We start from the raw sequence: 14,216 nt of genomic DNA, 5'->3' as shown, positions 1-14,216 counted from the left end.
AGCCTTCTTTCCCTCTCCTGCACACAGGCAGGAGTCGACGGCTTTCACCATAGCCCGCTCGACTCCCGACCACTCGTCCGTTTCCCCGGAGAAGTCGTCCTCCTACAACGGAGCGAACAATCCACCGCCGACGACGGCGTCGACAACCTCGACGACGACCCTGACCACGGCGACGACGTCCACGACGACGACAACGACGACGACGACGACGGCCTCGACGAGGAAGACCCGCGAGACGATCGAGGCGAAGCGCGAGCGCAAGGCCGCCAAGACCCTGGCCATCATCACCGGTGCCTTCGTCGCCTGCTGGTTGCCCTTCTTCTTCGTGGCTCTGCTTCAGGCCGTCTGCGAGCCCTGTCGGCCGCCGGATCTGCTGGCCAGTGTCTTCCTCTGGCTTGGCTATCTCAACAGTACTCTCAACCCTGTGATCTACACGGTCTTCTCACCAGAGTTCCGGCAGGCCTTCAAGAGGATACTCGGCATGCAGACCCGGCCCCCGCCGCGCTGACCTACCGTGTGAGTCTGATTTTTGTATTTATTCGTTATTTGACGCGCGGGAGAGTCAAACTTTTGTTCGATTAAATTCAAGGTTCTTCTTCTCCTCCATTTTTTTAATTCTAATTATGCTCCAGTGGAACAATGCGACCTTTTTAACTCGCTTTCTCTCGCATTCAGTCCACACAGTTAATTAGTTCGTTATTCGAATTTTTCGCTGGAAAATTTTTCCCGCTCCGGAGCCGGCATACGTTTGACACTACGCGTAATTAATCACCTCAAAAAGCCATTGTTCAAGCGCGGCCCTTTGTTTTCATTACCATATGCATTCTAAACCTCTCCTAATCCTGATGATAATAATAATAATTCGCGCGAGTGTCATGCCTAATGCTATCAACGTCACTCACACCGCTGCGTCTTTCTAATTAACGAAATCGCGTATACGCACTGCGCAAACATATCGTCCGTTATCGTGCGTATATACGCGCACTCGAAAAAAGTGAAAGCTCGATAATCGGGAAAATTTTCATCGACGCGTCGTAATGGCATTTCGGATTGATGGGCTCATTACGTGACGATCATTCGACCGGATTAAAATTCACTCGCGAGCCGCTCAATCAGCGTGGCGCCCAGGTGATTGGGTTTGCGAGCGATGCGCAGCTGTGCAGATGATTATGCAGGAGGTGTGTTTGTGTGTGTCCAACGCGATTGCAGCGAAGACTAAAGACGATACGTTTTGGTTCTGTGTTACGTGATTGGGAGGAGGAATTGCGTCTTGCCGACCAGCTCTCGTGTTTGGATATGCTAATTTCCCTCGGAATTAGTCGATGCTGCAGCGCATTTGAGTTTCTTCATATGCCGAGAGTCTGCATGAATGTCTAATCAATTCGGCAAACACGAAAAATAAATTCCATCATTCCACCTCTTGTTTGGCCAATCCAAGGCGCTGCACCTCCCACGCACACGAACTCTTATCCTGCTGTATACGTGTATAGGTGGTTCGAGTCGCGCACGTATGCACGTGTGCCCGCGCGCAGCTGCTCCGCGAGCGAGACGTATCGGCCGAGTCTCGACTTGTCGCCGGAACCCGATTTAACCAATCAGCGGCGTATTGATAAAAGCGCCTGAGCTCTAATTGGGTTCGAGCGCGCGAGACTCGGATAATGTAAGCCTTTCACACCTACGCTCGCGACGACGACGGCGTCGTTTTTAGTCGTCGTCGATATCGAAGGACGACAGCTGCTATGACATACTACACGTACGCGGCAGAGCCTCTCTCGCTTATTAATCGGGTTTTTGCGTGGCAGACTTTTTTTCTTCCTTCCTCGCCGTCGTCGCGTATTACGTAGCGAGTCTCGGATGGATTTATTGTTTACGAGTTTCGTCTATAAAATCTAGATTTACTGCGCCGATGTATACAGGCGCAACTTTCGAGACTTATACGTAAATATTGATCTATAAAGACCATCAAAGTTACGGCGTTTTTTAATGCCGCTTTTTTACGCTTCCCCAAGCATAATAAATACTCGCTGTATATATATATTACACGGCCGGAGGGAGAGAGAGAGCGTATAAACTTACGCATCGATAATCCGATAGTGGAGTATAAAAGCCCTCCGTGTGTGCAGCGCATCTTGAGATAGGGCAGCAATTTTTGCATTAAACGAACAAAAAAAAAATCCAATTTAAAAACGAAGGAAATTTTTTTTAAAGGTCCTGAAGCGTATAACGTCGAGAGGAGAAAAGAGATTCAGCCCGAGCAGAGGAGAGCAACGGATGCAAATCGCCGAGCGGGAGAACGTTCGCGACTACGTGCGTGCAGGAGACACGCGGCGGCGCATTATACTGTGCGCGGAGCATTTTTCAAAAAGTGTCTGAATCATGCAAGCCCATCCTATAACTTATCCAAGAACTCTATATACACACATATGATACACACATAGACGTGTAAAAGCCTCGTAAGACTTTGAAATCAGAGAGAGAACGGGAGTTGAGCTCCTGAGAGGATAAGAAACGGATACGCATTAGAAAGCCTAGATAACTTCTCTTTGCGCGCCTATTATACATGAATTTTTTTTTTTTTACAAGTTACAGGATACCACGCGTTACACTTATTTTTTCTCCGCCACCTTAACGACCTTATTACGACTTTGTCGAACAAAAAAGCAGAAAGATAGACACACGCACTCGAGTATAAAAGCATACACACATATGATACGAGACGTCCACCCGCTACTCGAGCCCTAGAAGTGGTTGGAGGACGTTGCCGACAACAGGAGAAAACAAAGGAAGGCCAGGACGCAAAAAATTTGTATTCCACATCGCAGCGACTCTCGAACAGTGTTGTTAGAGAAACAAAAATTATTAATGATAAAAATAATTATAAGGAAAAGACGTACACGCGACCTAACGTGAGAGGGATATGATTCCATACGTAAGTATCAAAATATAAGTATTAGTATTCCGCGAAGGATCTTACGCTCATCTGTCTCTCTATCTCTATATACACCTAAATACTAATTTTTCTTTTTGTAAGATGTATAAAAACAAAGAAAAAGTAAAAAAATTTCAGATCGAAGTATCGCGCTATACTCGAGACTTATCGAGCGTTACGTGTACTCTCCATACACACAGCGAGGATATTTAACCGCTGAAACATTATATTATCACTGCTGCGCAAAGTTCATCGACTTTGAAACTTTCGTCTAATGGTGACCGATTTTTTTCTCCCTTCATCCGCACCTATAGCACGCTCAGCTTCGCCGCAAGTTTGCCCGCGCGAGTTTCTCTATCGTATAAAGCCGATAGCACGAGGGCAGAAAAAAAAGAAGAACTCGTATTAAACATGCTGCGTTTCGATGAAAGTTTCTTCATCGAGCGCATGTATATAGCGTCGAAGAAGAATTTCACCGTCCGGAAGAAATGCTATTATTTCATCGCGTATACTTTCTCCGAAACTATCGCGAATTAGCGAAGTTCCTTTTTACAACCGCACGACGCAATAACGCGAAAGTCAACTTTTCATTGTACCCCGATATATATACTAAATACAAACTCCAAAGCGTTGAACCGTACAGTGATAATACACATATTCGGGAAATACGGGGGTGGCAAATCGAGTCGATATATATATATATATATTTATATATATATATATATATATATATATATATATTAAAGCGGCGTCTGTGTTCCGCAGCTGTCTCCCGCCCTAAGAGGGATGATCTAAAAATAAGCGGACGCGCCGCCGCTCTGTATTCAAAAGAACAGAAAATAAAACCGTAGCTTGTAGTTTTTTACGCGTCATATCTCTTGTAGTTTCATAACGGACCAGAGATATATAACAGAGAGAGACGCTCGGTCGGTCGAGCGAATGAAAGGAGATGAGAGAGCAAGCTGAGTAATAAAAGAAGGAGCACATGCATTTAAAGGAGGACATTATACTCAAACATTCTTCGCGTTATAGATATCGCTAGTTTAAGACGCGAGGAATGTCAATATACGTAAGGATTGTAATGGGACATGCATTATATTATATATATATATATATATATATATATATATATATATATATATATATATATATATATATATATATATATATAGACACACACACACACACACACACACACACACACTGGAAAAGCACGTACGCAGCGGCTTTTTATCTTATTAAGGCTCGGTCAGAATAATAAATTTTATCGCCTAGGTGCATGTGTTGCGCATACTCATAAATATGAATATATATATATATACACGCGATTAAGAACTGTATATATGATATTGTATAACACACAGACACACACACACAGACAGACACGAACATAACGCTATTATTCGTTACGAGAGAGGATTGAAGAGAAGAAAGAGAGAGAGAGAGAGAGAGAGAGAGAGAGAGAGAGAGAGAATAATGTAAGTACGGCGCGTTATTGTTCACGATTATTTTAACGATTATTATGTTCGAGCGGATTTCGTTCCCGTATGCGAGAGACGTGAGGATTGGACGAAGCGTTGACCGGGAAAAGCTCGGGTAGCTTTTTATATAATATATACTCTCACGCTGTGAGACAGCTATAAGAGAGGGCGAACGACAGCAATGTGCCCAGTGGGTAGGTGCGCGCGTTATTTGTTATATAACTATATATACATCGCAGTTTAAGAAAAAAAAATATTATATATATATATATATATATATATATATATATATATATATATATATTCGTGTTATATAGTGAAGCTTTTACTCCTTATATATATATATAAATAAATAAATATAAACTATCTCGTTTGGTTTTCAATGTATACTCGCTGATGACGTGTGTATGTGTGTGTACGGAGTTTACATCTACCCAGTGGGAACCGTCGAGTTTTCCCGCCCTGTGCGACAGGCGAGAAGGATATCCTGAATTCGTTACATAGTCTCTCTCCATTGCCTTGAACGTATTTTCCTTGTACATATGTAAACCACGAACGTTATTTTTACTAATGAAAAAAAGGACAAGAAAAGGAAGTAGAGAAAAAATCGAATTGTTAAAGTGGTAAATTCTATATCTACGAGGTTATTCTAATAGTAGCTCTATTATATTATATTATATTATATTACGTCGTTGTAGAGGTGAGCCGAATGATTTATAAACGAATATACTCATACATTATATCAGACGCGCGGATTTTTCGTCTGACATATTCACACATAACGCGAGCCCGAGATCTTCCCGGTTATCTGGTCTATAAGTTATAGCTCGGCATGCAAAATAAACTAGTAGGCTAAGGCACACACACACTTATATAATACACACGCTTAAGAAACATTGTCCGAGAGAGAGAGAGAGAGAAAGAGAAGATGTCAAAAGCGGCGCTGATGCAGTTGCAAGTTTCGATTATTACGCTTACGATGAAAAATAAAAGAAAAAAAAGCGAGCGCGCGTCGTCGGCTGCGCTGTCGCCGTCTGTTTTCGACGAGGGACGACGACGACGACGATATGTATAAAGTAGGCCGAGCGCGCGCGCACGCACACTGCGTTGAACTATATACATAAGAGGAAAAAATATTATTCTATCATACACGTATTAAAAAAAAAATAACGATGTCCACCTGATATCCACACAGACACACGCACACACACGCGCATACAGATGTTTGCTACCTGCGCATATCTACAGGCGATTCTGTATATGAAATAAAGTTGTAAAGATACATCGTTGAGTTTCAAAGAATAAAAAAGAAATATCAGGCGGAAATTACATAATAAATCTCGCTGTGTGCTGCCAACATTTTTTTCTCTCCACCTACTCCGCACCCTTTGAAATCTCCTTCATTGTGCGATACGAATTTTTTCATTTTATTGTATACCTGGTACGTTATACGCACAGCTCGCTGGCCGTTTTACATGTCGCGAGCTGCCTCAATAGTGATAAAGGCTTTTCTTTTCATAAAAAGTATTTTTTAGAGCGAGAGCCGTACACGTACAGCCGACAGCAGTCTCGTAATGCACGTGAAAGTGTTTACTGGTAAAACGTACGCCGAGAATATATTCATCGCAGCAGCAGCAGCGACGGTGTACACGGTAAGTGCGTGATAAATCTCAAAATGACTCGAGAATTAAAATTCTCCCTCTGTTGCACGTAATAAACCCCTCGATTTATTTGCCCGGAACACGCGAAAAGCGGAGGTAAAGCCACAGAAGTCTCTCTCTAGCTCGAACCCTTTTTCACGAAACCCTGCGCTAACGACATCAAGCCCCGAGCTAAAGAGAGAGTAAAAAAACACGTGACCTTGAAGATCGAACTGAAAAAGTTCGAAAACAAAGGAGAGGGCGAGAGAGAAAGAGAGAGAGAGAGAGAGAGAGAGAGAGACCGGCGAGGGAAATTACGGGAAGGTAGAAAAAAAAGGAGATTAATGCCCCATTAGCAAATGAAAGGCAGAGGCCTTTGTTCGAGCGGCGAATTAGCGCGCCTTAGCCAAACTAGAGAGAGTCGGGACCCGCTTCGAAAGAGAAATAAAACGATTTCGCCGCTTTCTCTCTCCCTCTACGTTATACGTATATAGGAATAAAGCGCGACTCGAAATTCTCGCGTGAAAACGCGCCGCTGGCCGGAATTGTGATTTATCGAGTCGGCCTCTATTCTCTCCGCCTCACTCTTCGGATTTCACATCAATTTGCGCACGTTGGCTCATCGTCTCGCTCTCTCTCTCTCTCTCCCTCTCGCCACTTGAACTTCTCGCTCGCTCGGTGCATACTGGCGCGGGCGAGCGCGCGCGCCACTCCAGTATAGAGACAATGGCTTGCATAGTCAGGTGAGTGCAGCCGGCGTAGCTCGCTCCCTCGAGGGTGAGGCTATGGTCTATGGAGAGGCTCGGAAAAACTGAGAGCGATTTTGTATGGCCAGATAAGTTTCTTTGTTCGATTAATTGAGTTTAGACTCTCGGTAAATAGGTTTTTCTTTTCAATCGCGTAAGAGTAACCGGCGTTTGTAAATCGCCGCGAGGGTATTATGGATTTTTAATAAAAGCCAGCTCTTGCTCTCGGGAGAGAATATTGCCGACGTCGAAATTCCGCAGATAGTCTTGAAATCTGACTGAGAGAAACTTTCCTTGGCCAGAATCGCCCCGTATGCGGGCGCTAACCGTCGCTCATAATATCTCGCCCGAGGGCTTCTGTATAGCCACAGCAGCAGCAGCAGGGGGGTCAGAGAGAAAAAGGAAGAAAAGGTCGTTTCCTTGCGCGCGCGCGCAAGCGGCGGCTGCCTACCCTCTCGTTTTCTCAAATAAATTGCCCGGTTTATTCCGCTCACGCTATCGGGGGCATAAAGATTCCGGCGTGTGTAAGAGAGAAAGTGGGGCTTCGGACGCCGCCGCGAGAAAGCGTCCAGTGTGCTTATTACCAGAGTCTCTCTCCGTGCGACGCGTCGAGGGAAATCCCTCCTCGGTTATGACAACTGAATTTTTTTTAGTCCCTCTGCAGAGAGACGCGTCTTGAATTTTTCCCGGCTCGGTCTCGCCGGAGAGAGTAGCTACACGCTGCTGCTTATTTTTGCCGGGGTAGAGAGGATATCTGGCTTCTTTTTTTTTCCTCCATCCTGACAGGGGACCGCTGGTTATTCTTTGTTTGCACGACGTTGATCGTATAGAAATGTTGTTCTTGTGTAAATAGACCGGCCGGTTTGTCGCGATTGCGTGTTCTTCCTTTCTCTCGCTCGGGCTATATTATGTGTCTATGGCGTCATTTCTATACTCACGTGCGCATCCATATGGAATTTCATTATTGTAAAAATTCGACGGCCAGTGGAATGTTTGCTCTGGAATATTATAAGAAGAGAAATATAACGTTTGCTTGATCTCAGCCTATAGGCCACTCGATCGCTCTCCCCCTTGCACACCCTCGACACACGACATCATATAGCCGGAGGATGAATGACCTTGACACCTTTCAGTCGACGTACGAGGAGTCGTAAATTCGTCGAGAAAAATATATAGGCGCATATGCGGACTATCTAAATGCAGCGGGGCCATCGTATAAAAAAAAGAGTAATACACGACTCCGCGTTTTATTGATGCGACGGCTACGTGCGAGGTGCGGAGGGTCCGAGGGACCCCGGGTTGGTAAATTTCTTAGGGAGTCGTCTCCGTTATTTTTCAATTTTTCCCTAATCAACGATACTGTTTCACGCACGGAGCGCAAAAATGCGGGAATGATTGATTCGAGCTTCCTCGATCCAGCACTTGGTAAGGCCGAGCGCGTAGTGTCGAAGAGCGAAAAAGCATTTCATTCATTAGCCGTGTTCGGGGGAGTTTCTCTCTCCCGTTTTATTTTTACTCTTAGAGCGAGGGTGCGCGTTAATCTTTCCTTATTTCGAACTTCCCCCTCGCGCATAAAAGATTCACTGAGTGTAAAGTTTGCGAAAAATTTTAATATTCGCCCCGAAAGAGGCGTATAACGAGAGGAAACTTTGCGGCCTAATGCTACACTTTTTAGGGATTATTCATGTAATGCAGATGAGGCGCGAGCCGCGATGAATAATTTCCTACGCGTGTTTCGCGCATATCGAACCAGCAGCTCTCTCTCTCTCTCTCTCTCTCGTAATTCGACGTGAAAGCTGCGCTTCTTGCGTCGGGACGCGAGAAGAAAAAAAAAGAAGCGCGAAATTGAAAGACTCGAAACGAGGGAAGTATGCAGAAAAATAGCGAGGCGGGCAGTCAGCTCTGTACGTACAAAGCCGAATCTTTCAAGGTAAACCGACGTGCGAAAGAAAAGCGCACTCAGCAGCGCAAAGGCGAGCCAAAAAGCGCCGGGAGGTAGTCTCGCGAGTGGCATTTCCTGTAACTCGATTACCCATTGAGAGAGAGAGAGAGAGAGAGAGAGAGAGAGCTCAGCAGTTGTAAAGCGTAAATTTATTATTGCCCTCTACCTCTGCTCTGCTTCTCTCCTGCAGCGCTCCGCTACGAAGGTACGGATCTTATTGCCGGGATCTGTCGGGAATCCGCGACGGCCTGCGGCTACTGTAACTCTCGTCCCCCTTAGCTTCTTCTTCTTCTTCTTCTACTTCTCGAGGTAAGTTTATCGCGCGCGATGTGTGTGTGCTGAGGAGGGTGAGCTTTTTTTTACCTCGAACTCCCTGCAGTCGTGCTTTTTCTCAGCGTTCCGCTCTGATGCTGCATCAGTCGGCTTTGGCGCGCGAGCGCGAGTGTAAATATTATGCCGGTGAACTTGGGTCAATATTTAGCCGAGGCATGAATTATGGATTCCGCGTCTGATGTATGTACGCGGCGAGAAGGAGCGATCGTTGCTGTTCTCCTTGAAATTCCGTCGCTTTGTTCAACAACGCTCGCCGGACTTTTCACGAATATACGGCTGACCGCACGCGCGTGCATTGTTCCCCTGACGCAGCTCCTCGCTCTTCTGATCTCGAGATCTTGGCTCGGCGCGGAAAAAGGAAAACTCGCGCGGTATTGTGTACATGTGCTCAGCCCCTATGCACTCGCCATTTAATATGTAAATAGTTTCTATTCCGCGTTGCAGAGGAGAAGACACAGTGGCAGCCTTAGCGCATATGAAATCCGTTACATTGTTTCTCCGCTCGGTTACAAATTTTGCCTCTAAATTTAATAAACGTCCCTCGCGCGCTCGGTCGCTCGTTGTATACACACAACCGCACATACGGGGCGAAATGTATATTCAGTTACGGGAAAGTAAAAATATCTCTCTCTCCTGGACTCCGCGTTCGTGTAGGGGGAAAATTTAATACAGCCCCGACGTAAAAAATATTTATTCGAACGGAGAGACGGGCCCCGCGGTAGCATTCGTTGAAGAACATTTTTTTTTTTTTCAACCACACACACCAGGGACGCTCCTCTTTTCCCTGCTCTTCTTCCTCTTTTTTCGCCGCTTGTATCTTACCGCGCGCGAGCGGCCACGGGATTGTCCCTGCGACAAGCGGGATTACGTCGCTATAAATCTAAACTAAAAGTCACACAGCCAGAGCTCGAGGCAGGCGAGCGCCGCACGCGGCACTTCAGCCGCTTCTCTGCCCTTTTCCTCCTATGTAATTTTTCTCAAAAGTGTATTTATACTAGCGCCAGCTCTCTGCTACTTTCTTCTCTCCCCCGTGATTTTTTCCCGCCAGGCAGGCAGGCGCGCTCTCGAGTATTTATGTAAGTTCTTAGAGTCGCGACTTAACGACGAATGTTTATGGCGACAGTTTTGCCGTGATTTTTCATTTCGCGCCCAAGAGAGAAAGAGCGACGACGAGGTATTTGCATAAGTTGCCTCACTTTACAACTGCGCGATGCAGATTCATGGGGTATTAATACGACGAAGCGGGGGAAGGGCTCTCTATTTTTTCACGGCGATCATCCGCAATAAAGCGCGTGATTTATCCGCGAGCGGGTCATAGTGTTATACGATGATCTCGAAAACTTCATTGTATACCCGCGAAATAAACGCGTGACGAATCGCGTGTGTACAGCTCTGTCGCAGAGGGAATAAAAGCGACGTTCAATTTTTTTTTCTTATTCCTCCCCATTAGTCGAGGAAATTCTCGAGGATTATAAACTGATCGACGCGTTTTAACCAGTGTCATCGGAGAAAGGTTATCCGATAACCGCGCGCTGACTCGGAAAAGCCCGCTGCTGCTGTGATCAGCGAGATCGAACGATATCAACCGGAGAACTGGTAGTAACGGAGAATTAATAAAAGGGTAAAAGAGCGGAGCATTATATAGGAGCGAAGAGGATGAAAAAATGTATAGAGGAGACAGAGCCACAGAGTGAGAGGAGGTGGGTGGCTGGCATACTGTAATAACGGCAATTCGTTTTCAATCAAACCCCGAACAATGTGCAATCGAACTTGGAATTGGCTCTGCTCCTTCTCCACAGCTTCCCCCCCCCCCTCTCTCTCTCTCTGCCTCTCTAGTCGGCGATCGATGCTCAGCTCTCCGCGGGTGCCTTAACGCTCTTATATTTCAAGCCCAAGGCATGTCGCGTGGAATTTTAATAACCAGCGCTATTCACCGCTCGCGCGAAAATATCTAATAATCAATAATGCATAGGCCGTAGAACAGTCGCATCAATAATGCAGGGTCAACCGACTGATGAGAAGCAGCTCGAGTTCAACTCGATGGCAAGCACACATGCGTAATACTCGAATCTCGACGGAGTCTAATTGGGCCCTTGCGGACAAGTTTGGAGAGAGAGAGAGAGAGAGAGAGAGAGAGAGAGAGAGAGAGAGAGAGAGAGAGAGAGAGAGAGAGAGAGTGAGAGAGAGAAATGGAGGCGAGCGATTTACGTCGGCCATACTCGCCGGAGAGCGAAATTCAATATTGCATGCGCTCTCGATCTCGCGTGTAAGATTAATGAATGTCCTTTATTAAATACGACTGCTTTAAAATGTATCGGAATTGCGTTAGGGATGGATGGCCCGGCATTAGCATTGTCCATTTATAAAACGCCGTTTGTTGCAGCGCCGACAGCCGACGCTGTGTGTATACTTCTTTTGCTCTCGAAATTCAATTTGATCTCTCGCTCGCTCGCTCGCAATCGCGATTGATTCGTTCCAAATTGCAGCCTATAACACTCCTATCTACGTGTGCATGTGTGTGTGTAATAAGAGAGAAGGCGAAATTTATTCAGGAATAAATAAGGCCAGAGAAAGAGAGAGAGAGAGAGCCAAAAGCACGAGTAGATTACATTCTCTCTGGGTTGTATACTTATACGGCGGAAACTCGAGGGAAAATAATTTATTATGCACCAACGACACAGCTCGCTGCGCTCGAAAGATAGAGAGAGAGAGAGAAAGAGAGAGAGAGAGAGAGGAAAACCGGCAAGACAGATGGAGACGGCTGATGGACGGTGTTGCGACGGCGATGTCGCGCGAAAGAAAGAGCCGGCGCGCGAAATTTAATAAAGACTTGATCAAATTTATTTCGAGCTGTTATAAACGAGGCTTTTTGTCGTCGATTCCCTGTCCTCCAAGTGATGATTGGCCTGTTACGTGCGGGGTTAGTTATTTCGCGTTCTTTCAAACGAGTGGTGCGAGCCAACCTGTGGTCAGCCGGGAGCGATTGCGTATGATTTTAGAGTGAGTTTTGAATTTCATTGTTTATGCATAAGGACGCGTTGATTGCGGGGCTTCTAAAGTGTAACCTCGTGGTGGGAACGTATAGAAAAATTATGCTAATGCCGGGGTGAGAAAAGTTTGAAAAAGCCTGCATATACGCACGCGGCACTTTGTGTAATTGAAACCTGAATAATTTCGAAATCCGCGCGGCACACACAGTCAAGCTTAATTAGGAGTAATCGTTGTGGAAATTTTTACTCTCGCTCTAATCAGGCGAGAAATCGAAATTTTAGATTATTTTTCAAACAAGCGTGCAATTTCATTGGTAAGTAAAAAATAATAACTTAAATTACCTACATTATATTCGAAGCGTGTCATTTAGCCTTAATGGGTTCGGCCTTATTCTCCAACGACTCAGCGTTAAAATAACAGCGAGCTTACGCGGCTCGCGAGAAACACTGGAATATCAATGAAAGAGCGATAAAACAAGTCTCGCGAAGAAAGAACAGCCGCAGAAGCGCCACTTTCATAGCCGAAACATAATACATCCGCAACTTCCAGGTGCTGTCCTCTGCAGCGGAACGCTCGAAACTCCGCGTCTGTCCCAGCGGCAGAAGAAGCGCACTCGAACGCAAGCAATCCTGACAAACGTGCAAAGTAGTAACATCAAAAAGTTTTTCTCCGCGCTCGTGTGTACTCCGGCCCAAGTTTGCCTACTGCTACGCTCGGGGCAGGCCGATAAGCGAAAATTAAATAGGGGGTGGGCTTTGGCCTGTCTTGAGATTAGTTCGAGGGAGCGTCTTGATGAATTTCAATGGCGCGGCGAGTGATCCGTATATTGATAAAAACATCGGTGGACAGATGTGCATCGAGATTGGCCTCGTGCGCAGGTGTGACAGTTTGACGAACTTGTTACGGGCCAAACAACAATAAGCTAATTCTAGAAGAGTAAATCGATATATTCGAGGCGAAAACGCAAAGAATCGAGCGATCCGTATCCGAAGAGACACAAACCTCGAGGACAGAGCGAGAAATAATAAGAATATATATCTCTCTCTCTCCTGTCTTCGCGCAGAGATGAAAACTATTTCGATCTGGAATATAACAGCGAAGCTCGAGCGCGATAAATCTAGTTCCATTCTCCCAGCGGAACTGTGGCAGCATCAGCGAGACTTCTCTCTCTCTCTCTCTCTCTCTCTCTTTCTCTCTCTCTCTCTCTCTCTCCTGCGCCACTTTCGCGCTCTTTGTCCGATCGAGAGCAAAATAACCTGCCTCCGGCAGCGTCATGCACACGGCGGAGCGCATTCCAGCGGGTTATACTAACACGCCGGAGACATGCACACGCAGCTCTGACCTATACCCACCAAGTGCTCTCTCGCTCTCTCGCACACTCTCTATATCTCTCTCTGTGCCATATATACTCGAGATATAGACGCGTGCGCGGGAGTGAGTAGCGCGTATATATCACTGGAAGCACCTGTAAACGTGCGCTCGGGGCATTACACGCATAAATACGAGAGAGGCATGTATGCACATGTACATATCAATTCATCAGTGGGATGAGGCTGAATGCAGAGAGTCACGCTCTTGTCCTCTGCACACAGCGCATACGTATACGCGAGAGGAATCGTCCACGGGGGAACGACGACGACGACGGCGACAGGCTATGTGCAGACATCCTGGACTTGAGAAAGGGCCGAATGTAACGAGACGCGCAAATGGAGATTCTGAGGAGCAAGCAGTCTTTTTCATAAGCCTGTGTTTGCTATGCGGTACCAGAAAAAAGCGATCTGGGAATCGCGAATTTCTAGGTTTCACTTATCGGGCGATTTGGGTACGCTGGCACGTTTTCTCCTAAATCTCGCCTACATAGACTCAAAGGGGATGGAAAAACACGCAAAATCGCCTCATACAGGAACTCAAAAATTGTGAATTTCATGGTTTTACTTGAGTGTTTACTTAATGTTGTCTATTAAAACGATATAGTATGCAACCTTCCAGTAGTCCATTCGTCGGGTTGGATTGTTGCGAAAGTTCAAGGAATTGGCCGCGCAATTGTGTAACGAACTTTACGGCGTTGCTTGATTAAATTGTGAACTCTGACAATAGTTCGGTGAAAGTTGCTTTTTAAATTATTTCCGAAAATTCGTTCGCGTATAATTCGAA

At 45.8% G+C, this 14,216-nt stretch overlaps 1 protein-coding gene across 2 annotated transcripts in view; it reads left to right on the top strand.

Annotated features, from left to right (window-relative positions):
- LOC100120283 (putative serotonin receptor) overlaps positions 1–3,618 on the top strand; it is a 44,325-nt gene extending 40,707 nt beyond the window's left edge. For both annotated transcript variants that reach the window (XM_008205291.4, XM_031927366.2), the window contains 2 exons: positions 28–516; positions 2,209–3,618. In XM_008205291.4, the coding sequence (XP_008203513.1) occupies positions 28–508 (481 nt within the window). In that variant the 3' untranslated portion in view covers positions 509–516; positions 2,209–3,618. The remainder of the gene's footprint in view (positions 1–27; positions 517–2,208) is intronic.
- Positions 3,619–14,216: the final 10,598 nt, after the last annotated feature.

Source organism: Nasonia vitripennis, chromosome 3 (assembly GCF_009193385.2).
Source record: "Nasonia vitripennis strain AsymCx chromosome 3, Nvit_psr_1.1, whole genome shotgun sequence".
Taxonomy (NCBI): domain Eukaryota; kingdom Metazoa; phylum Arthropoda; class Insecta; order Hymenoptera; family Pteromalidae; genus Nasonia; species Nasonia vitripennis.
The sequence above is the reverse complement of the archived record's forward strand: the minus strand, read 5'-3'. Positions and strand labels throughout refer to the sequence as shown.